Below are 27474 nucleotides of genomic sequence, written 5' to 3' on the forward strand. Positions count from 1 at the left end.
CGTTTATGTCCATATCGATCAGATCGAGCTCTCCTGATCGGCCTTTATAGAGAGCACCGATCAAACTATTAAGAGTGAATATCGGCCGATAATGACCGGCGGGGCTCCCCCCGTTGACAGTTCACTGTCTAGCACTGGCTTCGTAGTGCACTGATCGATTAGGCTAAGCTAACCTGTAGCTGCTCCCTCCACACTCACAACAACTTCATACAGACATAAATAAAGCAGCTGATCACCATACAGGAAACACACATTTAAAACAGTTTTGCCTGCCGTTTTTGTGTATACAAGCATTCATTAATGGTTCGGAAAGTGGCACTGTACCTTAATAATATAAAGGCTTGTATTTGCGTGCATTTCCTGATCGGAAAGTGGCACTGTACTGAGAGTGGAGGTGTCCTGAGATTAGCGCCTGCAGGCAGGCTCCATGGACCTGTCAGCTCCGGACAGCGCAAAATGCGTACATGAAGCGCTACGTCATGAACGCAAGAAATCTACCCTTGTGGGGGCGCGCTCATGTGATTGGCTTAGAATTGAGGAGACATCTGATTGGCTATAGATAGAAAAAATTACAAGTACGAATCGGGTCACCGTCAGGGGAGTCTCAAAAAACCCACACACGAATGCAGAGCGATCCATGCACAGAAAGCGGTTTGTGTTTGCAGGTGCAGCGGTTTTAAACGGAAAACAAATATGTGAGGATCAAAAATACATATGTAAAACTTTTTTCTTATTTGGATTTTATTTACATGTATATGAAACGGAACACATTTGTGTGTGCATTGAAAAACACAAGTGTGGATCCGGAAATACAAGTGTGAATCCTTTTGCGGATCATGAAATACAAGTGTGAATCCTTCTGTGTGCATGTGTGTATTATGAGACTGTTCTGAGCCCATAAAAAACTTTCGTTAAAATGCATCTATGCAACAAATATGAAAATATATAATTAATTTCATTTCATTTCAAACCTTTATTTATCCAGGTGTATCCCCCCTGCTGAAAAAACCAACATAGACCAGCTTAAGATGGTTGCTGGTTTTAGCTGGTTTTAGCTGGTTTTAGCTGGTTTTAGCTGGTTTTAGCTGGTTTTAGCTGGTGTTAGCTGGTTTTAGCTGGTGTTAGCTGGTGTTAGCTGGTGTTAGGCTGGTGTTAGGCTGGTTTAGTTGGTTTACCATGCTGGACAAGCTGGCCAGGCTGTTCTTGCTGGTTCAAGACCAGCCTGGTCAGCTAAACCAGCATAGCCCAGCATGGATGTCATGCTGGTCTATGCTGGTTTTAGCTGGTCTATGCTGGTGAAGCTGGTTATGCTGGTCTACCAGCAGTCTTGCTAGCGAAACTGAAATAGACACAGACAGACAGAGAGGGCGGGACACGGGGGAACGGCGAGACGGCAGTGGTTGAAACAAAGCGGTATGTTTTAACTGGCACTAACGGTCGAGTAGTGAAGATCAGTTGAACGTTTCTGTGACTTTTTCTGCTCAATGATACAGGCCATTGTTGAGGAGATGCAAAACATACATATACTTTGAGTAATGTTACTTTGCTGCTAAAAAATGAAACATTATCAGATGAGGACATCACCAAAGTGTGTGAGTCTGTCAGGGGATTTGACCTGTTCTTTGCATGTCGTACACGGCCTATGTACACACTGCTCTGGTATGAATTAAAAATATAATTGTAAAATGTAAATCTCGCTCTTGTCATCGTTCAGGCTTTGCATTTGAACCCCTATGACTGGTTGCGGACTTGAAGGGAACGACTTCCTGGCCTTCCTGACATCCAGGAAAAAGGTGAGATTCTAATCTATTTCAATGCCAAAAGCAAGTTATTGTTTTTAACTTTTTTAATATGATTTTTACTTAAAGGGGACCTATCATGCAAAATGCACTTTTGTACGTCTTTTATACATGAATATGTGTCCCCGGTGTTCCAGGGAACTCACCAAGTGTCAGAAAACACAACCCTCTCTATTTTCCTCCATACCCAAATCTCTAAAAAAGGGGCTGCAACGGATCTGATAAAAACTGATCCAGATTTGAACACTGTCCTGACATCAGGACAGTGGCGCTACGGCTATTGGGCCAACTCCAACTTGTTTTACAGTTCAGTGTACGTTAATTTAGCAACTTAATGCTTTACTGCTGTTGAATAAACCCTATATATATACATCCATCAGCAATCAATAAAACAAATCATCCAACACAAAATAGAAGAAATCTGGATCTATTTCTTTTTATACCACAGCATCTATTGGGACTGCTCATTGATGTCATCAAGAGCCATTGAGTCTAGCTTTTGTAGTCGGCCTCTCAGAATGTTTATCATTTCTTTGTCTCTTAACATTCCTATAATCATTTGTTTTTTTATTGTTGATATTGTTTTGTTCTTTATTTTTGTTGTGAGAATCACTTTGCAATTGTGTAAGTGCTATATAAATAGTTATACTAATATTATTGTTGTTACCATCATTACTATTATTAATAATGTCTTCTTTGTTTTCTTTATTTATCGCTGCAGAAAGGTTCAAAAAGTTCCCTGTACATGGAACCATGCCTGTCCTCTGTTCCACATGTCTTCAGTCAGTTCTGGACCCCATGACTCGGACACTAGTTCTACCAAGGCTCATTAGAGGTAAGCAGTGGTAGGAGAGTGGATTTATCTTTGTATTTAGGCTGCAAGTCGACAAGAATAGATTACAAATCGCTTAACCTCTTAAGCACAGCGATCCCCTCATTGGACCCCTCCCACTTTTTTTTTGTTGAGACAATGTCTCAGGGCTTCTTAACATTTATGAAACTATTAATGTGTAGCACCAGATTAACGGTAAGAATCTCAGCTAACTGAAGATATGAACCATTTTTAGCTAAAAGAAACACAAGAGTAATACCAGGGGCCGTTCTCATTTCATCAAATCCCCCTCCTCGACTCCTCCCGGTAGTGACCCGGAAATTAATTTTAGCGCGCCATGTTGAAGGACATCTCATTTCTCTAAATGCACTTCGAGGACCGAGGATCGAGCGTCGAGGAGGCTCTCTGGAGGAGCTATAACCGAGGATACACTGATGAGTCCTCCACGGCTCCTCCGTGGGTGTATTTCCGGCAGCAGAGATGTTTCAGAGAGTCGTGACGCACGGCCGGACTTATCTCAGCCAATGACAGCTCTGCACGCAACGCGATGTTTACAGAGAGAACAGCTGTGAGGTCCGTGCAGAAAGCAGAGCAGTGTGTATAATATATATCACTCAGTATAACAGGCCTACTCTCTTGATTTGCTTTAGTTTAGTAGATATCTACAAACAAAGACTCGATATTTTTCTAAAACCATTTAGTGCTTCACATAATAAAATACACAACTGCTGTATCCTGATTATATGCTTCAGGAGCTGTAGGTGTGTGTGTGTGGTGTAGGTGTGTGTGGTGCAGTGTGTGCGTAGATGCAGCGGAGAGACAGGTCTCAGTTGGTTTGGTGCCCTCTGCTTACTTTTAATACTTGTAGATACAACTTTTGACGCGTAATTTATTTTCCTCATTCTAGCGACCAGGGGGGGGGGGGGATATATCCAGTCTCTGATAGTGTTACGTTATTATGGGAGTGCTCTCATACTTGTTTGATTCTGAACGTTAATAACGCGTTAACGCAAACAAGAATTAACGCCACTAATTATTTTAACGCGATTAACGCATGTGTATTTTTTGTCCTCGGCCGCCCCGTAGTTTCAGAGCGCATCAAGTTTAAAAAAGCATCTACAAGCTGATGCTGACAGCCCCGCTCCTGCCGCCCGCTTGTGGCAGACCACACTTCTACGCTCACCGGCAGGCCCGGACTGGCCATCGGGAGGACCGGGAGGGTGTGTGTATGTGTGGAGCGACTCGTGAGCGAGGCACACCTTACGTGTTGTTGTTGTTGTTAGCATCTGGTGCTAGCTAGCTGCGCTAACGGATATAAGGAGCTGTGTCAATGAAAACAAAGGAGCGACATTTCGCCGACAACTGCGCCGAGCACTTGACTTTATGCAGGTAGCCAGACAGAGGGACATTGTACAAAAAGTCAGCACACTCAGCACGGATAGTGCGCGCAACCTGATTGCAGCGTCCAGGCAGCTCCCATTCGAGCATATATGCCTTGAGCTGCACATAGCTCCAACGATCCATCACAGTACACACACACACACACACACACACACACACACACACACACACACACACACACACACACACACACACACACACACACACACACACACACACACACACACACACACACACACACACACACACACACACACACACACACACACACACACACACACACACACACACACACACACACACACACACTTTGTATTGTATTATTGTATGAGAGAGGTTCCAGGTTGAATTGAGGCGAATATTTGTAATGTTCAGAGGTTGTTGTGTTTAATATTCATGAGAATATTTGTCATTGTTCAAATGATAATAAACAAACATATAAAGCATATTTGTCCACTCATATGTTGATAAGTGTATTAAACACTTGAAAAATATCCCTCTAAGGTACATTTAGAACAGATAAAAAATGTGTGCAAATGTAATTTGCGATTAATCGCGATTAACTACGGACAATCATGCGATTAATCGCGATTAAATATTTTAATCGACTGACAGCCCTAATAAATATATATAAATGTGTGTGTATATGTCTGCATATGTAGCCTGTTGTCTCATTATACCGTACTGTGAATGAATTAAAAGTAAATATATAAGTCGTCCTGAACACATCTGTCCATCAGACAGAGGGCTGCTGTGCCTCCTGTCATCATTAACGGACGTCTCTTTAAAATGACCGCTCAGAGGAGAGGAGTTCTCATTTCTCTAACCGCCTGCTGCTTCCCCTCCTCTCTCCTCGGCTCCCCTCCTCGGCTCCTCTGCTCGCATCTCCTGTGGGCGGGACTAAGTCTCGAGGATAGGAGTCGAGGGGTCCTTCTCAGGTCGACTATTTTCATTTCCTCGGTCCTCGGTATCACCGGAAGTTGATTTGTCTGCGCCATCTTGAGTAGCGTCCCATGGCTCTTATTTCTGCCGGCGGACCGAGGATCGAGGAGCGAGGAGCGATAATGGAGGAGCGATAACCGAGGAACCACCAGACCATCCTCCGGTGAAATCCTCAGATACTCTCCCCGCCCCCTTACTGTGTATCGCTCACTGATTGGACGATGCAGCGCATGCACTGATCTGATGCTTCTTGACATGAGAGCAGAGTTTCTCAGCGGAGTGAAGAAAACACATGAAACTCACGGGACTCACTCCTCAGTTTATACTGTGTTTTGTTTAAATTAATGCATAATTCAGTTACAAATATGTGATATATCTGAACAACAAAGTGGTCAAAAATTATTTTATTCATTTATTGGAAACATTTTCATGATCGCTTTTTCGTTTTACATTTTCATTTATTGTCATTTCCATTCAGTCAGTCATGAAGTGCTATTTAACATGTTAATTTGCTACATATCCACACAAACAAAGTGTGCAATCCATGCAATGAATGTTAATCTAACTGGGTTTTGATAGATAACATATCTCTTTTTCTCCTCTGAATTATTTTATTTCTATTGTGCACTCTAATCAATATTAATCCAACTATTGTTCGTTTATACATTTTAAGAATGGCGTTTATCTTTTTTTGAGAATGAGTTCTTATTTTATTTAATGTATTTGGGTCTACAACAGATGATACACATGCTTGTGTCAGTAAATGTGTACAGTACTAACAGAGGAGGGGGTGTTTGTGAAAATAACGGGGACAGAGCTGCTGTCAGACGAACAGCTGTGCGGCGTCATCACAAACGGACGTCGCTTCACGTGACGCTCCGAAGGAAAGGACGTCCCATTGCTCTTAAAACTCATTTCCCTGCTTCTCGTGGTTTCCTTGCGTCTCTCCATGCTTCCCTGGTGGGAGGGACTAAACGCAGGGAAACGACGCAAGTGAGGGACGCAAGGATTCCATTTAATCGACCTGAGAAGGACCCGAGGAGGGGAATTTGATGAAATGAGAACGGCCCCAAGCCTTTGAATTAGCATTTTGCGAAAAAATGCTAACGGAGTTTTGCACAGCACTCACTCTCAAAATGCCCTTATTACTTATCGTAACTGCACAAACAAGATATCCGATTAAAGCTGAGACTCCACATATTCCATACATGTAGTGTCATCACTGTACGACCCCGAATTTTGCGGAGCCAGAAAAGAGAAAGTAAACAACATCCGGTTTCAAAAATATTACAATAATTACATCTTACCTTTTTTGATTTGTGATCAAAGTTGTGTTCAACGGAATAAAAACGCCGCTCAAGGTTAATCCAATGTGTCTGTGTCACGTAGAACTGTTTACTGATAATCCATCATCATATTTATGGCAATAAACTGGGTATAAAGTTTTGCAGTCAAGGCTTGTACTTCCAGATATGCTTCGTTTGCTTCTCTATTACGTCCGCAGTGGTACTGTTTACGTGGATTTTGGAACTGCCCATCGGATTCTATTGGATCTAATGGTTAAGAAAAAGGTGTAAATCACTCAAATCGACCAATGGGTTCCATAGCTATGGTCCTGCGTAAAGTATAAATTGTGAATGCCAGCGGCACACCCATTACGCAGCAGACTCTACGCCGTGTTTAGTACGTAAACAACAGGAATTGCAGCAGGACCCAGAGCGCACAGAGCGGACAGCAGATAACGGAGCAGATTACAAGATTGGCGTTTAGGACTTTTTCTATACTTTGACTTTTGTCAAATAATGGCTTGCAAGAAAGAGATGCTTACTACTTTACAGGCAATGGAAATGGTGACTAATGTTGACACAGCGATGCAGATATGTTACCCGTTGATTCTGAGTCAGACGACGAGGATCTCCTGCAGCCAGAACGGAACCCAGACCGTTGTGATTCTGATGATGAAATTCCACCACGGGAAAGGTATGTAATCTCTCTGTTTTTATCTATTACTTATTTATTTGGTGTACGATTATTCATATAGTAAATAAAAGCGTCTGTTAATGTAATGTAATGTAATGTACGCTCAAAATGGCATGTTTGGCAGGAAGAGGGATTATTTACAAAAATAGTGTTTCTTGTCTGTTACATTTACTAAAAGTATAGGCCAGTGTTCATCTATAGTCACTAAATGTATTGCATTCACACACTCAAAATGGCATGTTTACTGCCAAGGAAACAGGAATTACAGGAATTAATCTAATCTTTTTGTTTTTCCACATTTGTTTTGATAGTGATGGAGATGAGGATGAAATGGCTTCACCATTGCCTACTTTCACCCAGCCCACACCTGCCTCACCCTCACATTCCTCAACTTCTATAAAGAGATCTGCACCAGTATTTGCCACTCAGCCTGCATCCAAAAAGCACTCACTTCCAAAGCTACCATCGTCTGGTTTCTACCAGCTTTCTGCAGCGTCAGATGCATCTGTAAACCAAAGGAAGCGTGGCCGAGGTGGGGCTCCCGCTCCTCAGCTGGGAAAAGGAAAAGCATCAGATAAATGTGTAAAACGCAGGAAGCGTGGACGAGGTTCTTCCTCTTCCAGAACCACAGAAGAAGAACTCGGGTGGCACAACAGAGAGGAGAATGACCAAACACCAGAGCCACTGACTTTTTTTTTACCATTTTGTGGACATTGCCGTGGTGAACAGCTTCATTCTCCACAAGGAGCTGCACAAGATGACGAGTGACCCCAGCAGGACAAAGCCACACACAGAAGACTTTCAGGGAGCAGCTTGCTGCAGAAATGTTGGAATATGGAACACCTCCACCCCCCCCCCCCACCACTCACATGCGGGCCCAAGTTTTATGGGAAAGATGTCCGTATCAGGAAGAACTGCAGGAACTGCCATGATGCTGGCAAAAAGAAGGTGAAGACAGCTGTGTACTGCAGGAAGTGTGAGGTCCCTCTGTGCTTCACTTCCAAAAAGAATTGTTGCGAGGAATGGCATGCTAAGTTGTAACATTGTAAAGTTTTAAATAAATCTGCTCCAATTGGAGTCAAACTTCATTTTGTATGTTTTTTTTTTTTTTACAACAGTTGTATTTGGATGGAATGAATACCTATAGTGATAATTCAAAGTAATAAAATGATTTTTACAGTGAAAAAGGTAAAATGGAACTGATGGTTCCCTAATTACCCAGAGGTGAGTCCGCCTGGACTTTATTTTTCTAAACCTCTCAAAAGGTCAAATTTCACTTGTTTTGCATCAATCTTGATACAGGGTACTTATTATATGTTATAGTTTGGATTCCTAAAGCTTTTGGTCTACTAACCCATCATTCAAGGGTGGTTTTCACTAAGTAATGTTTTTTTTAGGCGGAGATAGAATTTACATGTTTTTACTATGTTCCATATGAATTTATTTTAAAATAAAAACATCTATATTGATTCTGACACTTCTACATCCAACTCACAGATGTAACCTTGCTTTGAGAAAAAAGATTATTAATTTACCCCTTTTAGAAGTGAAGATATAGTCTTTGTGTTAGTGGCATTTTCGAGCCTGAAATCTGAAAAACAGGCTCAGGGCTTAACAGGTTAAAAAATGGTTCAGATAAGAGGCACTATGTGTTACGCAGGTGTGGCGCTGATATAGTTTATATAATATGCGGTTGAACTTTAAAATTAAATTATTTCCGGTGCAGAGACACTCGAGGTGGATGTATAAAGTACATACTGGTGTTAATAAAATATAGAGTATATCCCTCAATTTATCGACAATAAGAATGACAATACATACTTCCGGGTGTAAAGTAATATATCTATCATACTGTAGATCCTACACATCCACTGGAGGTATATTCTGAAAGTAAAATATACACTTCTCACTAGAAATGTAATCATAAAGCATTATTATGGCCAAACTATCCTACAATTTAAGATTTTCCACTGAAAAAAGTGTTGGATTCAAAGGTTTTATCATCATATGCTCAGCAGCTACAGTGTAGAAATGTCAATGAAATTCTTCTGACCTGAGCTCCAACAATGCAACATATATAATAAAATACAAAAATACAAAATAAAAAGTAGTGCAAAAAGTTTATATACATGTAATATAGAATATGATATTTACAAGAACAGAATATGAAATTAAGTAATCATCTTTAAGTAATCATAACACAAAGCTAAAAGTGAATCTGTTTTTCCTTTCTCTTTTCAAGAGTGCTTCATAAAAAGCAATAAAGAATTGTTCTAATTCATAATAAATCTCACAGAAGGACGTTGGTGCCTTTATTTTTGAAGGGTATTTTGTTGCTCATGAAAAGCAGACTTCTGGTCACGTGTCTGTCTGTGTGTAAGGTGCACGAACTACTTATACCAGCAGGTGGCAGCAGAGTTAAAGAAAGTGTTCAACTAAAGGCCATTTTTTAAAATATAAATACAGAGGTTGAAGAAATCCTGCATTCCTATAGAGTGGCGAAGTCCCTCCCCTTCCGGTTGAGCCCCATGGGACCTTATTTCGGAAAAGTTATGCATTGAAGTCAATGGAGAGAGAAAGATTATCTTTCGATCCCGTTTGAATTGTGCCACGAATTACACATTTGATGTTTGTCAATTTAAAAGATAATTTTGCAAGTCAAAAAAATTAAAATGTGTCGTAAAACTGTGAAGTAACACATTTGTTTGTGTGAAAGGCTCAATGAACTACATCTCTGGTCAACCACACACGTCACCAAGATGGCCGTCACTACTGTCTTGTCAACAAACGATTGACTATCACCACAATGAAACACGTCCTGAAGAATGTCATGCAAAGCCTGCCTTCCTTTGATTCTCTCTGAACTGCCTGGTCGTTTTAATGTTTAATGTCAACCATTTGTGCAGATAGCATGAAGTAGAAAAGATCGCCGATGCTAACGTTAGCGTTAGCATTTCTCCCCCGGAATTAAATGGTGTATTATAGAATGATCACACCGGTGACAGTACTATTCAAAGGGTTCACGAAATATGACTACTACTCTTACTGTTTAACATTTTGGGTTACTTAATGTTACTTCATGTTAAGGCTAATAAAAATGACAAGGCTGTAATGCTAACTAACGTGCTAGCTACTAGCTAGGTAGCTAACTTGATCAAGCCACTCCTGGTCGTTTCATCAGACGGGAAGCAAAAGAACGAGCAAGACCCATTGCTGGTATAATAACAACCTGGTACTAAGCACACAGGCATCTTGTTAAAGTTATCTTATCTTAGCCAGCGCCATATAGATAGATTATATCTATATTGCGCTGATCTTAGGTATCTGAATGGTGGAGGTAAACAATTGTGACATCACTTACGCGACTCTGGGATTTGTAGTCTTTCTAGTTACGTATTTTTCATAGTCTTATATTTCAACAGTTTTACGACAAACTGTGACTTTTTTGACATGGAAATGATTTTTTAAGATTGACAAACATCATATGTGTAATTCATGGCACAATTCAAACGGGATCGAAAGATAAGTTTTCTCTCCCCATTGACTTCAATGCATAACTTTTCCGGAATAAGGTCCCATACCCCGGAAGTAAGTGGGAGGGACTTCGCCACTCTATTGTACTCAAGTAAAACTAGTACGAAAAATATACTTAAAATACCCCAAATAAAGTACTCATATACTATAGTATGCATTCCACCTGGGGGACACAAAGGGTTAAAGGGGAAAAGTATAGGAAACAGTGATTAAAGATTATAATGATGGTTTTCAAAACGCCTACACACACAAGTCCTTGCCATGCCAACATACAGTCTGGAGGAGCCCGGCTTCCTGGTGGGGTATTGCGGCGTCTTCAGTGTGCACACTCTTTATTGTGTCCGTTACTCACCGTTTGAAGCAGTTGTTCCTTTAATCTCTTGTTCCTTTGCCGTTTGTTTGCTGCATGTAGTTGTTAAAAATAGTCCCTGTGAGCAGACGAGAGCCGTTAAAAACGATCATAAAATAAATGAAAAGATATAAAACAAATACAATTGTTTTATAAATGGATAAAAGTATGTTTTAAAAGAACCAAAAGGTATTTAAAAGAGTAGAGGGAGAGGAGGGTGTTTCCTCGACGTTTCGCCGCTGAGGCTTCTTCAGGAGGATAAAAAGGGAAGTCAATAGATAGGCATAGACAAAGGGTTAGGGTTAAGGTTACAGGCAAGGTTCGAGTTATAATTTGAGTTGTATGGGGGTCATTAAAACTAACGCGTGTGCGCGCACGCGTGCAAGCACACACAGCAGCAGCAGCCCTCTACTTGCTACTAAACTTAAATATGAAAAGGTTCAACTACGCACACCACATAACTCATCATCTCGGCTCGCGCAGGACGCTCACAGGCAATAATGTATTGCGCACCTTGGAGGTGAAGTGCAGGCATATTGCCATTCAAGAGAGAATACGATGCGTAGTTCTTTTGGAAAACATGTTTTTCTTTTAGCCTATTTACCTCGTTAACGTTAAATAATACTCATTACATTGACACATGCATTAGTTGTGATTAAAATAATGGTTGTTGGTAATGTATTAGCGACCCCCACCACAGGTGTGTGTGTGTGTGTGTGTGTGTGTGTGTGTGTGTGTGTGTGTGTGTGTGTGTGTGTGTGTGTGTGTGTGTGTGTGTGTGTGTGTGTGTGTGTGTGTGTGTGTGTGTGTGTGTGTGTCCTTACGTTACAGTGTGTTATCTGATCCACTTCTCTTTTCCTTCGTGAGAAGCAGCTCAGCACAGCAGGAACAACAGAGGTAAATGAAGATATTTAACACTTATTTGATTAAATAGTTCTTTAATGAGATTTTAGCCGCAGCGCTACACCTTTTTACATTAGTTAAGTGTTTGCTTATTTTACTTATTGTTCTTTTAATCATGAAAGAGATCAGTTTGTTTGTTTTTCCATTTTCCAGTGAAGGCGTTTTTGTTTCATTAGTTTTCTAAAGATCCCATTGTTTATGAGACAACAAGATAAAGACCCTCGCATATTATGTTAAGTTTCTGAAACATTGCTTTATTTTCATCTCTTATTGATTTATAATTGAATGTCATTTACTTTAGATGTAAAGAAAACAATCCTGTTATCTAAATGTTAGGATGATGACATTGTCAATCAGACTCAGAATCAGGTTTATTATCGGGTTAAGAAATTGAGTTTGACACCCCAGGCCTAAAATAACTTTTTTAAGTGCTTTTTTTTATGCAAGAATTGAATTGCCAAGATACAATGGAAACAGTTTTCAGTTTGTGAGGGAAGAAATGCAGAGTTTCTGCTTTCCTGATGTCAATGAGGAGCTCGTTCCACCATTCATTCCCACTGACACTTTCCCTCAGCCACAACGCAGACTCTCTGCATCACATTAATGCACACAATGTACACAATATCTGGTCTTTTATTATTACTGCACATATTTTATTCCATTCTATTTCAATGTAAATACTGTTTTTTTATTTTACTATATTTTTGTGTTATTTTTAATGTTATTATATTTTTCATAAAATAGTTGTGTTTTTTTATTTTTTATTTTTATGTATGCACCACGACACCAAGTCAAATTCCTCGTACGTATCAACCTACCTGGTAATAAAACTGATTCTGATTCTGATTTCGGAGCCAGGATAGTGTGTTTTTGGGGGTTACCTGGGTCCCACTCACAGTGGGAGCAGCAATCTGATTGGCTGATGCCGAGTGAAGTGCACGAGCTGGAGTTTAACCAAGGCCAGCACCAGTGTCTTGAATTGGATTATTGCATTAACTGGCAGCAGAGATGGCAAAAGTAAACACATCCTTTACTCAAGTAGAAGTACAGATACTCGTGTTAGAAAATACTCTGGTAAAAGTAGAAGTACTGACTAAACTTCTTTACTCAAGTAAAAGTAAAGAGGGCTTTGAAATGTACTTCAGTAAAAAGTACCCATAACTAGCAGCTGTTTTAAAGAGTACCTGACCTCCCTTTATATTAATAGAACAATAATGTCATTGTTAGCTAATGAATGTTTCCATGCTGAACAACGGCAACATGACAACGTTTTCATTGGTCCCTCTTCTTTAGAGAAGACCAGGAAATGATGGATACACGGATCGTGTTCAAATCAATAGGCACGCAATGACTCTAAATAATAATGATCACGCCACCAAACACACATTCAAACTAAAGGAACCAGCCTGTTTGGGAAATGTAAGAAGTAGAAAGTACAGGTATTTGAGTTCAACATGTAAGAAGTAGAAAGTACAGGTATTTGTGTTCAACATGTAAGAAGTAGAAAGTACAGGTATTTGTGTTCAACATGTAAGAAGTAGAAAGTACAGGTATTTGTGTTCAACATGTAAGAAGTAGAAAGTACAGGTATTTGGGTTCAACATGTAAGAAGTAGAAAGTACAGGTATTTGTGTTCAACATGTAAGAAGTAGAAAGTACAGGTATTTGTGTTCAACATGTAAGAAGTAGAAAGTACAGGTATTTGGGTTCAACATGTAAGAAGTAGAAAGTACAGGTATTTGGGTTCAACATGTTAGAAGTAGAAAGTACAGGTATTTGTGTTCAAAATGTAAGAAGTAGAAAGTACAGGTATTTGTGTTCAACATGTTAGAAGTAGAAAGTACAGGTATTTGTGTTCAAAATGTTAGAAGTAGAAAGTACAGGTATTTGTGTTCAAAATGTAAGAAGTCAAAGTAAAAAGTTGTCAGAAAAATAAGTAGTGGAGTAAAGTACTGATACCAGAAAAATGAAGTTAAGTACAGAAACGAAGTATTTGTACTTAACTACTTCCCACCTCACTGTCAGCCAGTGGAGGAGTGGAGGAGAGGAGTAGTGGGAGAACAGGAGGAGGTTGAAGAGCAGTCTGGCTGCAGCATTCTGAATTAGCTGTAGCATTCTGATGGTGTTTGACAACTCTCTGTATTTTAGACCAATCACGACCAAGCCAAGTTTCAACAGACTCTACTATTCCTACTTTTTATTCTGAGACGCGTCATGTCAGTGAGGAAATACACATGAATACAATGAGGAAAAGAAGCAACTTGTTTTCAGTCTGAAGAAACCTCTGTTCTTGTGAAACTGATTTAATCAGAAATGTTAGTTTGTTTATTATTTGACAGCATTGTAACATCTGTTTGCTCTTTTCTCATTAAATGTGATTGTTGCTGCTTTAATAATCTGAGTGACATCATTATTAATATGAATGAATAACTCTATTGTAACATACATGTTTTTATATATTCAAGTAGTGCACACATTACTTTATCTTCTCCATTATATATTTTACTTTACTATATATTATTATATTTTATTAAACGTCTTAGCTGAATACTCAACTCTGATTGGTCAAATTAGAAGTTTAAGAGGTTGTTAAAACTCGATAACACACCGCTGCCAAGAAATCAGTATTTTAGATTGAGATGAAATCCTTTAGAGTTAATAAACGTGTGCATTTGATAATCCACGCTGAACAGCAATGGGTCGTCCTCTCTGTTTAGGCTTCTCCTGGGAAAACTCTGTTTAACATTTACTCTGTATTTAAATACTTAGAAATCTCTTTAAAACATTTATTTTATTCCCTGACGAAGAGGTCTGTCAGGGAGTTAATTTAAACCCAGTAACTCTGTATGTTTTATATGATTATACAAGTTTAAAATTGCATGTAATAAAACTAATAAAAAATGCATTTTATTTTGGATCTGATAAATGATTCGCTGCTCAAACTCACAGTTGGATTAAACATATTATTTATTTATTTTCCCATCATGAACAAATAACAAATTAACAATTTATAACGACATAGAATCAATAAAACAGAGAAGGTTGAACTATAACCTGACATAAAGATCTGAATCTGGGTGAGATCATTTCAAATGTAAAGAATATATATCTCTTATTTCCTCTAAAGGAAGCAGTTCAGCATATTTGATGAACATGATGTTACTTGGATAAAAGTGTCTGCTAAATGCACGTGTTTCAATTTAATAAAGGTTGACAGTATGATCAAAAAGCAGATTATCAAACTCAATAACAACAAGAATAAAAACATGTTTAGAATAAAGAGACAGCAGGAGGACAGGTTCAGAGGTCAGTGAATGATCCCTTTAAGAGATGATCATCATAGATATAATGATCCTGTGTATCTCTACCTGCTCTGATCCACTGTCACACACACCTTCAGTGGTAATATCTTCACTTCCTCCAGTGTGTTAATGTATGGAAACATCTTCTCAGTGAAAGTGTGTGTGAAGGTGTGTATGTGTGTGTTAGTGTCAGGATCAGAGAACGACAGCTTTCCTCTGTTCCAGTCCAGATCCACTCTGACCCTCTGGAGCTTCTTCTGCAGGCTGAGAGGAGTGTCTGGAGCTGATGTTGACCCTGATGAGTATTTACCTTTAAAGAAACGTATTCTCCAGAATCCAGACTGTATGCTTCCCTTCCTCTGGACAGACTCTACTGACACACCCAGTACCCAGTATGTACTGTCTGTAACCTGGACATCCCAGCTGTGAGTCCCTGAGTTAAAGCCCTCAGAGCTCAGGACACGGCAGTAATGATCAAACCTCTCTGGAGTATCAGGAAGTTCCTGTCTCTCTCTTCCTTGTCTCACACTGGTCAGATCTTCAGACAGGAAGAGTTCTGGATAAGCAGTGTTTGGGTCCAGGATGACAGGAGAGTAGGACACCATGTCCTTCATCTTGCTCCAGATGTTGAAGCTGAGGTTGCCCAGGTGTTTGGCCTGGTCTATCAGAGCTCCTGAGGGCAGCTGTGGCTCCTCCAGCAGGGGGCGCTGCAGCCTCTCCACTGCAGCCTTGTAGTTGTGCAGGAAGGAGACGTCTTCAGCTCTCAGCTCCTCCTCTGTGGCTCTGACTGTGTGTGAAAGAGCTGCTATCTCTCTGCTCACAGCCTCCATCTTCTCCTCCATCATCCTCCTCTTCTGCTCCTCTTCCTCCCTCAGTGCAGCCATCCTGGCCTCCTCTTCCTCTTCTAGAAACTGGTGAAGCTTCTTAAACTGCTCCTTAATCTGCGTCTCTGTGTGTTGAGCCTGGACCTTCATGTGTCCTGCTGTTTGATCAAACTTCACTTTAACTTCTTCAAAGAGCTCCAGTTTCTCCTGAAAGGGCTGCAGAGATTTCTGGAGCTCCTCTCTGAGATCCTGTGCAGCTTCATCGATGGGTGTGATTCTGTGGTTGGTGTGTGTTTTTGAATCTCTGCAGATGTGACACACTGGCTGCTGATGGTCCAGACAGAAGAGTTTGAGTTTCTCAGAGTGCAGACTGCAGAGAGCCTCTGGAGATCTCTGATCTCTCTCCTGTAAGAAGGTCTCACACAGGTTCTTTAAAGCAAAGTTAATAATGAATTCCTTTGAAGATTTTCTCCTACAAACTGGACACTCCTTTACTTCTTTCCCATCCCACCAGTTCTGCAGACAGGCTTTACAGAAGCTGTGGCAGCAGGACAGGATGACTGGATCTCTAAAGACTTCCTGACAGACCGGACAGCAGAGATCCTCCTCTAACCTGGAAGCCATGTTGTCTCTGAGTGAAGCTGAAAACACAGCAGACAGGAGTATACAGTCAGTCATGGCTCCCCTCCCCCTCCTCTAATGACTTCACTGAAATTCACTTTTGGCGCTTTTCCACTGCAGGACCTAGCACGGCTTAGCACGGTTTAGTTTGGCCTGGCCCGCTTTTTTTTGCTTTTCCACTAGGGGTAGTTCTGGCTCACGGGTACTTTTTAACTTCAAAGTTCCTACCGAGCCAACAACCGAGCTGAATATGCCAATCTAGTGACGTAAACACTCCCGACTGCTGATTGGTCAGAGAGAATCGTCAAAATCGTTGCGCGAGACAGTCCCCAAGCGTTGCATAAGCACCATTTTTAAAACAGACAAGCTACCGTTAAACAAATCCATAAAGAGATGGCAGCAACAACAAAAAACATGCCGTGGTCGTTTGACGAGGTACAGACGTTACTCCATCTCGTTGCGGATGAAAAAATACAGCGGGAGCTCAACGTCGCAACGCGAAACGACGCCTGGACTCGGCAACGGCTGCAGGATGGTACGTTTTTGCTAACACTGTTCTTTGCTTGAAAGCGTTGTGTCCCTATCTATTGTAAAGCTCATTTCTAACAAACATGCCTATTTTATCCTTACATTTATGTTCGACAACCCATGCTTTTATGGAGTCCCAAAGAGCTACTGTTAGCACAGATAGCATTAGCAAGAGCTATTGTTTGCTAACACCATATATACCATTGTTTATGTCCAGTTTTCTAGAGTTAAAGGGGACCTATCATGCAAAATGCACTTTTGTACGTCTTTTATACATGAATATGTGTCCCCGGTGTTCCAGGGAACTCACCAAGTGTCAGAAAACACAACCCTCTCTATTTTCCTCCATACCCAAATCTCTAAAAAAGGGGCTGCAACAGATCTGATAAAAACTGATCCAGATTTGAACACTGTCCTGACGTCAGGACGGTGGCGCTACGGCTATTGGGCCAACTCCACCAATCAGGAGGAGACAACCACGGCCATTGCCGTTCGAAAGCGCTGGAGACGCTGTAGTACATATGCCAGGCCTGTAAGTGGCGCTGTCGTCAGCCACAAAAGCAGTGAAGAAGACTTGGTTACCATGGTTACCCTTCTGTTTATTCTCCGCTGTGGCTTTCTTTCTCCCTCCCCGAGGCAAGCGTTTGCTCCCGCTGCTTTAATTCAATGCAATCCCTCCTCGTCGAGGCAAGCACTGTAATTCTCTCCGGTTAGTCCACCAGCAGATGACAAACACCCACCTCTCCGCCTCTTCCAAGGAACGAGGGGACCGTGCGGCAGAGTTTCAGTTTCAGTTTGTTTCGCCGGTGAAGATGTCCGTTAAAGTTGAAATCTTCCGGACAAAATTAGAAAAGTGCCGGTCAAAGGTCTTCTTTGTTATTTATTGAGCTTTAAAACAAATGAATAACGACTCTATATAATAAAACACGGAGGACAGAGATCTCTTTTTCTCCCCCTCTTCTGACAGCCCAGCAGCTGATCAGAGCACGTCTCCCCTCTCCTGCAGGGGGGCGTGGTCAGCAGAATCAGACCCATAGACAGCAAACAGCACATAGAGCGAAATGAGGCATGGCTAAAATGCATGATCTGTTTGGTATTTTGAAAACAGAAACGTATAAATATACCAGGTATGGCCCTACAATATATTTAAGCAATAGCTCACGACAGGCCGTGGTATATGCTCATTATATCACAGCTAAGGGGCGTGGTTCGGCCCGACGCGAACCCTCCTCAATCCACTCCCCCCCGGAGGATCTTAAATGTTTTTGCGGACCTTTTTGATTACAGATTTGAAAACATCGTTGCTTGCTTTAAAAGTAGCACAATTCATTATGCCAAACCTTGGAAAGTATCTAAATATCCCTGCCCTAATGCCAAAGGAACTGCACACTGAATATGTTTTTGCCGTTTGATGTCTATGTCTGGACCGTTGCGTAAAAAGGAGGGTTTCTGCCCGTTACTTCTCTGCTGCTTTCTTGTTCCAGTTTGAAAAGCAAACTGCAGGCAGTTTGCTTTTCAGCCCAACTGTATACTGTTTATCTCAGACGCGGAGGGATACTGACTTGTTGTGAAAAGTAACTTACAATTCTACCCGTGGTATACGCTCAGTATACCACGGCTAAGAACCAATCAGATTGCTTGATTTTACTTGTCCGTTTTATAATATTCAAATATAGCATGATAGGTCCACTTTAAGTAATCATAACACAAAGCTAAAAGTTAATCTGTTTTTCCTTTCTCTTTTCAAGAGTGCTTCATAAAAAGCAATAAAGCATTGTTCTAATTCATAATAAATCTCACAGCAGGACGTTGGTGCCTTTATTTTTGAAGGGTATTTTGTTGCTCATGAAAAGCAGACTTCTGGTCACGTGTCTGTCTGTGTGTAAGGTGCACAAACTACTTATACCAGCAGGTGGCAGCAGAGTTAAAGAAAATGTTCAACTAAAGGCCATTTTTAAAAATATAAATACAGAGGTTGAAGAAATCCTGCATTCCTATTGTACTCAAGTAAAACTAGTACGAAAAATATACTTAAAATACCCCAAATAAAGTACTCATATACTATAGTATGCATTCCACCTGGGGGACACAAAGGGTTAAAGGGGAAAAGTATAGGAAACAGTGGTTAAAGATTATAATGATGGTTTTCAAAACGCCTCACACACACAAGTCCTTGCCATGCCAACATACAGTCTGGAGGAGCCCGGCTTCCTGGTGGGGTATTGCGGCGTCTTCAGTGTGCACACTCTTTATTGTGTCCGTTACTCACCGTTTGAAGCAGTTGTTCCTTTAATCTCTTGTTCCTTTGCCGTTTGTTTGCTGCATGTAGTTGTTAAAAATAGTCCCTGTGAGCGGACTAGAGCCGTTAAAAACGATCATAAAATAAATTAAAAGATATAAAACAAATACAATTGTTTTATAAATGGATAAAAGTATGTTTTAAAAGAACCAAAAGGTATTTAAAAGAGTAGAGGGAGAGGAGGGGGTTTCCTCGACGTTTCGCCGCTGAGGCTTCTTCAGCAGGATAAAAAGGGAAGTGAGTCAATAGATAGTCATAGACAAAGGGACGGGTTAGGGTTATTGGAGGTGAAGTCAAGCGGCAAACTCTGGGGAAGAGCCGGGACGCCAATACGGAAGTGCCACAAACTGCAGGTCATATATTGGCCGATAGGCGATGACTGCAGAAAGGAGCAATTTCCATAGACCCCCATGTTAAAATGCCCAATTTTACAGCAGAAAAAAAACGTTTCTAGCCCTGGATGCAATAAATATTATTATGTATATAGTTAGATTCCACCTTCATGATTATGAATCTGTGAGTGAATTGTTTTCTAACATGACCCTTTTATTTATATTAGGTCGTAAAGTTTTTGCATAAATTAGGACGTGGTCACATTGAGTGACAGCTCTGTCAAGTGACTGCTGCTGTTAGCTTCTTGTCTCTCTGCTAGCTGCTCCGTCTCCGTGAAGCTACAGGGACTCTGCCTGCTCAGTTCATCCAGGGAACACAACTTGACCCCGGCCGTGTTTGTTTGTTCTTCATGCTTATATATCGGACTATTGTGACTCGCTCTGCGGTTAAAACAGACGGTGCATGAATGCCGTTTTGCGGTAAGTGAAATTCGAGTACTTTATTTATGTGTTTATGATTTCAATCAGCTACGTAATGAATGTTAAGGCTTGGGTTAGCGTGTAAGCGAGTGGTAGCTACATCGGTGCTAACGATGCTAATCTTAGCCTCCAAGTTAACTTAAAACCATAGACTGTATATATAAAGGTTAAAACGAAATAGACAAGTGTTAAGCGTTAAGTGGGATAATACTGTAGAACAAAAGGCTTCTGTTTGAGGTTGATAAAATAAGGACATCCTTGTAACTTAGAGAGATATTTTATTATGTAGGTAGGAACTGTATGCATCGCTAAGGTTAATTTAAATTGGCTATGCTCACGTATGTAGACAAGCTAACGTTGAAGTAGTGTATGTGAAATCAACCTCACAATAAGATGTGTGTATATTACAATTATTAATGTCATATTTCAAGATGATTACTTAGATATTACAATATGGTTGGTTGAGCTGGAGTTCATTATTGAGCTTACACGTTAACATCACAGTCATCTGAAGAGCGAACCCAAACCTTGTTGTTTTTATTAATTGCATTACCAAATTGTTATCAAATAAACAGTAAGCATTGGTAACACAACTTCCAAAGTTACAGTAAAATAAAAAGGACCCTGACTCGGCCAATACACAATCCAACATGTTCAACAGAAGATAATAAGTTATATTGTTTGTACACATGGTTCTTTACATATATATCTGATTGTTTAAAGTGTCCAGGTGATGCAGACAGGCTGGACCAGAGAGTGAGAGACAGAACTGGACTCCTCACAGCAGTGAACTTCAGCACAGGTACAAATACTCTGAATTCATACTGTACAAAGAATCAAGAAAGATATTGGTTTAAATAAATGAAGTATTGACTTTAATACACTGCTATACATTCCATTAAACAATACTAAATACTAGATCACCTACACATCAGTGAAGTTGAGGGTTTTTTCCATGCAAAGGGTTACATTTAGATGTTAACAAGCAATATGACTGTCGGCTTTCTAATTTAATGTATTGAAGGCAAAGATATTTAACGCATAGTGACAACTGCTATTTATCTCTCAATATTGTCTGTAAAAACGTGGTAAAAGTTATTCTTTCAGTGAGACAACAGAGCAAGCTTGTTTTAATAACAGTTAAATATTATTTTGATAATAAAATACATTTCAATGTTGATGAATTTCATACTGTTCATTCATAATCTGATTGTCTTTGTAGCTCACTGTTGAAATAAAAAAAAACATTATAATTACAAAATAATTATATCTACAGCCCCTAAACACAAACACACCTCTTTCATAAATAACACACTTGTTCTGCAATAATTGGTTTTATGTTTCCTGTAATTTTTGTTAGGAAAGGACATGCCTGAAAGACACGACTCAGCATCTCCTCTTTCTCCGAGGGTCAAGAAAAACATCCAATAGGAAAATGAAAAGCTGATGTTATGAGATGTTAAGACCAGTACAGGACATTCACTAAGAAACTACTTTTATTGTGAAAACACAGTCAGCTGATCGAATGCACCTATTTCCACATCTACACTCCATCAGCTGATTAATTCTATTTGCCTCACTTCATGAGCTTCACAACATGTACCTTGTACGGCAGAGTTTGCAACGCAAATAAATGGGGCCAATCTTCAGTCGGATGTGAAAGTGTAATCTAACATTTTCAGTAAGAATAATGGACAAAAGGAGTGCAAATACAAATTCAATTTATTGAAATGTGAACCAAAAGTTAATCAAACATGTTTTAAATAAAAAGCACATATGGACAGAAGGTGTAAACCTATTAAATGTATAAGTAAACACATTTAGTCAAATAAAGTGACAGACTAGGCCTGATCAGGTGGTATCAGCTATGCATGGGCTCCTCCATCAGGTCTGGTCCTCCTCATAGAGGAAAGACCCTCAGTCCTCTCCGGCCAAACCAACAGGCAGGACGTCCATCACACGGAGGTTTCTCTCTGAAGTCTCTGCAGCTCTCTGGACACCACGCTGTCTCAATCCATCCACACTGAATATGAGAGGGGGAAAATGAAAATAATAAATGCTTTAGACAATAAGAAATATAAAGTTGACTGTTGAGTTGCTCAGTTTTTTTAGATTGTCAATACTATTACTGTATAACTAATATCTCAGGTTAAGAGGCACCTTCAAATAAAGATTGGTCTTTAAATACATTTTGTCTTTTGAATTGTTTGTCTAAAGTCAAGGATCTAGAACTGGTACTTGTAGTTTTAATGATACAGTCTGGTTATAATGCTGTTTGGAGGAGGCCTCACAGGTAAGAGCACTAACTAGCTATCATCACATGTACCTTAGCTTAACTTAAATGTATTAAACGTATAATTAAGTGATGGCAAAATATAAATAACTAATGTCATGCAAACATATTAATATTTGCTTGATTCCAGTGTTTAATTTAGCACAATTGCATACAAATGTTAAGGGATTTTAAGATTCTGAAGTATTATGCTAAAAACTCAACTTAGATTATTATTTATAGTTTTGCTGAATAATCTCATGTCCGCTTACCTTAGAAACGTAAAATGCGACGGCAGTGTGCAGATGGGGAGCATGTTAGCTTAGCTTGGTAGCTTCAGCTAGCTCTGGAACTTCCAGCCCGGTGGCAGCAGGTCCCGCCTCGGCTCCGCCTCTTTGCCCTTATTTGGAGCAGGCTGGAGCAGGCGGGAGTGGAACTCTGACGCCACTGTCGAGCCGTTAGTGGCCGACTCCGCCTACTAAGGGCTTCTCGGCAACTCTGCAGAATCCTATGGGTGACGTCACGGACCCTACGTCCATTTATATATACAGTCTATGGGTGAAGTGCAGGCATATTGTCATTCAAGAGAGAATACGATGCGTAGTTCTTTTGGAAAACATGTTTTTCTTTTAGCCGATTTACCTCGGTAACGTAAATAATACTCATTACATTGACACATGCATTATTTGTGATTAAAATAATGGTTGTTGGTAATGTATTAGCGACCCCCACAGATGTATGATTTCACTGCGTCCGTGGGAGCTCAGAGACCCCTCCGTGTGTGTGTGTGTGTGTGTGTGTGTGTGTGTGTGTGTGTGTGTGTGTGTGTGTGTGTGTGTGTGTGTGTGTGTGTGTGTGTGTGTGTGTGTGTGTGTGTGTGTGTGTGTGTGTGTCCTTACGTTAGTGTGTTATCTGATCCACTTCTCTTTTCCTTCGTGAGAAGCAGCTCAGCACAGCAGGTACAACAGAGGTAAGATATTTAACACTTATTTTATTAAATAGTTCTTTAATGGGATTTTAGCCGCAGCGCTACACCTTTTTACATTAGTTAAGTGTTTGCTTATTTTACTTATTGTTCTGGTCACGTGTCTGTCTGTGTGTAAAGTGCACGAACTACTTATACCAGCAGGTGGCAGCAGAGTTAAAGAAAGTGTTCAACTAAAGGCCATTTTTTAAAATATAAATACAGAGGTTGAAGAAATCCTGCATTCCTATTGTACTCAAGTAAAACTAGTACAAAAAATATACTTAAAATACCCCAAATAAAGTACTCATATACTATAGTATGCATTCCACCTGGGGGACACAAAGGGTTAAAGGGGAAAAGTATAGGAAACAGTGGTTAAAGATTATAATGATGGTTTTCAAAAAGCCTCACACACACAAGTCCTTGCCGTGCCGACATACACATACAGTCTGGAGGAGCCCGGCTTCCTGGTGGGGTATTGCGGCGTCTTCAGTGTGCACACTCTTTATTGTGTCCGTCACTCACCGTTTGAAGCAGTTGTTCCTTTGCCGTTTGTTAGACCCCTCCTTTTGTGTGTGTGTGTGTGTGTGTGTGTGTGTGTGTGTGTGTGTGTGTGTGTGTGTGTGTGTGTGTGTGTGTGTGTGTGTGTGTGTGTGTGTGTGTGTCCTTACGTGTGTGTTATCTGATCCACTTCTCTTTTCCTTCGTGAGAAGCAGCTCAGCACAGCAGGAACAACAGAGGTAAATGAAGATATTTAACACTTAGTTTATTAAATAGTTCTTTAATGGGATTTTAGCCGCAGCGCTACACCTTTTTACATTAGTTAAGTGTTTGTTTATTTTACTTATTGTTCTTTTAATCATGAAAGAGATCAGTTGGTCGTTTTTCCATTTTCCAGTGAAGGCGTTTTTGTTTCATTAGTTTTCTAAAGATCCCATTGTTTATGAGACAACAAGATAAAGACCCTCGCATATTATGTTAAGTTTCTGAAACATTGCTTTATTTTCATCTCTTATTGATTTATAATTGAATGTCATTTACTTTAGATGTAAAGAAAACAATCCTGTTATCTAAATGTTAGGATGATGACATTGTCAATCAGACTCAGAATCAGGTTTATTATCAGGTTAAGAAATTGAGTTTGACACCCCAGGCCTAAAATAACTTTTTTAAGTGCTTTTTTTTATGCAAGAATTGAATTGCCAAGATACAATGGAAACAGTTTTCAGTTTGTGAGGGAAGAAATGCAGAGTTTCTGCTTTCCTGATGTCAATGAGGAGCTCGTTCCACCATTCATTCCCACTGACACTTTCCCTCAGCCACAACGCAGACTCTCTGCATCACATTAATGCACACAATGTACACAATATCTGGTCTTTTATTATTACTGCACATATTTTATTCCATTCTATTTCAATGTAAATACTGTTTTTTTTATTTTACTATATTTTTGTGTTATTTGTAATGTTATTATATTTTTCATAAAATAGTTGTGTTTTTCTATTTTTGGTTTTTATGTATGCACCACGACACCAAGTCAAATTCCTCGTACGTATCAACCTACCGGGTAATAAAACTGATTCTGATTCTGATTTCAGAGCCAGGATAGTGTGTTTTTGGGGGTTACCTGGGTCCACAGTGGGAGCAGCAATCTGATTGGCTGATGCCGAGTGAAGTGCACGAGCTGGAGTTTAACCAAGGCCAGCACCAGTGTCTTGAATTGGATTATTGCATTAACTGGCAGCAGAGATGGCAAAAGTAAACACATCCTTTACTCAAGTAGAAGAAGTACAGATACTCGTGTTTAAAAATACTCTGGTAAAAGTAGAAGTACTGACTAAACTTCTTTACTCAAGTAAAAGTAAAGAGGGCTTTGAAATGTACTTAAGTAAAAAGTACCCATAACTAGCAGCTGTTTTAAAGAGTACCTGACCTCCCTTTATATTAATAGAACAATAATGTCATTGTTAGCTAATGAATGTTTCCATGCTGAACAACGGCAACATGACAACGTTTTCATTGGTCCCTCTTCTTTAGAGAAGACCAGGAAATGATGGATACACGGATCGTGTTCAAATCAATAGGCACGCAATGACTCTAAATAATAATGATCACGCCACCAAACACACATTCAAACTAAAGGCCCTGACACACCAGGCAGTCACCAGAGAACTCGCCGACATCCGACACCGACAGATCCATCGACGAGTTCTCCTGCGTATTGGCCGTGTGTCGCACTGAAATACACCGCTTTACTACAGCCGAGCACGTACGAACTGCGCATGCGTGAGTGACAATAACTCTCCTTACCAGCAGGCGGCGGTAGTGTGTATTCGTCATTCAAAATAGGCAACAACCGGAAGAAAGAGAAGAAGAACAGACTGATATACAAACAAATAGCGTGTGCGTTCCATTTTCACTCTCGTCCATCGAAAACATGTTTTAGAATATAAAAATACATGAATGATGAAATGAGCACATAAAGTGCAGACATACTATAAAATCACAGTTAATAGACCTGCATCTGATGATCGCAGTGTTCTGGCGGGTGTGTAGTTTATTGAGTCAGCAATGTAATAATGGCCACTTCTTGCTAAATTTACGATGAGATGAAAAACCGGACTTGACCAAACAAATCACGGAGCTCTCAGCAGAGGACAGCCGGGGACGCTCCCGCCGATATCAGAGATGTCCCTGCTATGTGTGGGAGGTAAGAGAGGACATTTAAATCGTTTGTTTACGTCCCTCACTTCCGTTTCGCTTCTCATTTGCTAGCTGAACAGCTGATCAGAGTGGTTTCTTGGCCCGATAGCTTGTGTCCAACACACCCGGCCGATTCAACATGTTGAATCGGCCGGGTGTCGATCGTGAAAGGCCAAATAAGGCGTGTCACGGCCGAGGGTTCGGGACACACCAAATTGACTTTGGGCGACAAGGAACCCGTTTTCGCCCAACAACGCAAGACGGCCGATATCGGCCTGGTGTGTAGGGGCCTTAAAGGAACCAACCTGTTTGGGAAATGTAAGAAGTAGAAAGTACAGGTATTTGTGTTCAAAATGTAAGAAGTCAAAGTAAAAAGTTGTCAGAAAAATAAGTAGTGGAGTAAAGTACTGATACCAGAAAAATTAAGTTAAGTACAGAAACGAAGTGTTTGTACTCCACTACTTCCCACCTCTGGCTGTCAGCCAGTGGAGGAGTGGAGGAGAGGAGTAGTGGGAGAACAGGAGGAGGTTGAAGAGCTGTCTGGCTGCAGCATTCTGAATTAGCTGTAGCATTCTGATGGTGTTTGACAACTCTCTGTATTTTAGACCAATCACGACCAAGCCAAGTTTCAACAGACTCTACTATTCCTACTTTTTATTCTGAGACGCGTCATGTCAGTGAGGAAATAAACATGAATAAAATGAGGAAAAGAAGCAACTTGTTTTCAGTCTGAAGAAACCTCTGTTCTTGTGAAACTGATTTAATCAGAAATGTTAGTTTGTTTATTATTTGACAGCATTGTAACATCTGTTTGCTCTTTTCTCATTAAATGTGATTGTTGCTGCTTTAATAATCTGAGTGACATCATTATTAATATTAATGAATAACTCTATTGTAACATACATGTTTTTATATATTCAAGTAGTGCACACATTACTTTATCTTCTCCATTATATATTTTACTTTACTATATATTATTATATTTTATTAAACGTCTTAGCTGAATACTCAACTCTGATTGGTCAAATTAGAAGTTTAAGAGGTTGTTAATACTCGATAACACACCGCTGCCAAGAAATCAGTATTTTAGATTGAGATTAAATCCTTTAGAGTTAATAAACGTGTGCATTTGATAATCCACGCTGAACAGCAATGGGTCGTCCTCTCTGTTTAGGCTTCTCCTGGGAAAACTGGGTTTAACATTTACTCTGTATTTAAATACTTAGAAATCTCTTTAAAACATTTATTTTATTCCCTGACGAAGAGGTCTGTCAGGGAGTTAATTTAAACCCAGTAACTCTGTATGTTTTATATGATTATACAAGTTTAAAATTGCATGTAATAAAACTAATAAAAAATGCATTTTATTTTGGATCTGATAAATGATTCGCTGCTCAAACTCGCAG

At 40.1% G+C, this 27474-nt stretch overlaps 2 protein-coding genes across 3 annotated transcripts in view; both read right to left on the reverse strand.

Annotated features, from left to right (window-relative positions):
• Positions 1–10863, reverse strand: part of LOC117478824 (E3 ubiquitin-protein ligase TRIM39-like) — a 32638-nt gene extending 21775 nt beyond the window's left edge. Inside the window, exon 1 of one of the 2 annotated variants that reach the window (XM_034125734.1) lies at positions 10841–10863. The gene's annotated coding sequence lies outside the window, so the exon portion shown is untranslated. Of the gene's footprint in view, positions 1–6281; positions 6305–10840 lie in introns of those variants that run through there. The other variant, XM_034125733.1, reaches the window with a different exon arrangement.
• Positions 10864–14734: 3871 nt separating this feature from the next.
• Positions 14735–19621, reverse strand: LOC117478817 (E3 ubiquitin-protein ligase TRIM39-like). Its single transcript, XM_034125726.1, has 2 exons — positions 19285–19621; positions 14735–16507 (listed from the first exon to the last, which is right to left on the reverse strand). Exon 2 carries the CDS (start codon positions 16488–16490, stop codon positions 15105–15107), a length of 1386 nt encoding a protein of 461 aa, XP_033981617.1. The 5' UTR covers positions 16491–16507; positions 19285–19621; the 3' UTR covers positions 14735–15104.
• Between the last annotated feature and the right edge of the window lie 7853 nt (positions 19622–27474).

This window comes from Trematomus bernacchii, unplaced genomic scaffold, assembly GCF_902827165.1.
Source record: "Trematomus bernacchii unplaced genomic scaffold, fTreBer1.1, whole genome shotgun sequence".
NCBI classification, from domain to species: Eukaryota; Metazoa; Chordata; class Actinopteri; order Perciformes; family Nototheniidae; genus Trematomus; species Trematomus bernacchii.

What these genes read in the sequence shown, in the direction of transcription:
- LOC117478817 (XM_034125726.1), bottom strand. Translation starts at nt 16,490, where the DNA reads ATGGCTTCCAGGTTAGAGGAGGATCTCTGCTGTCCGGTCTGTCAGGAA.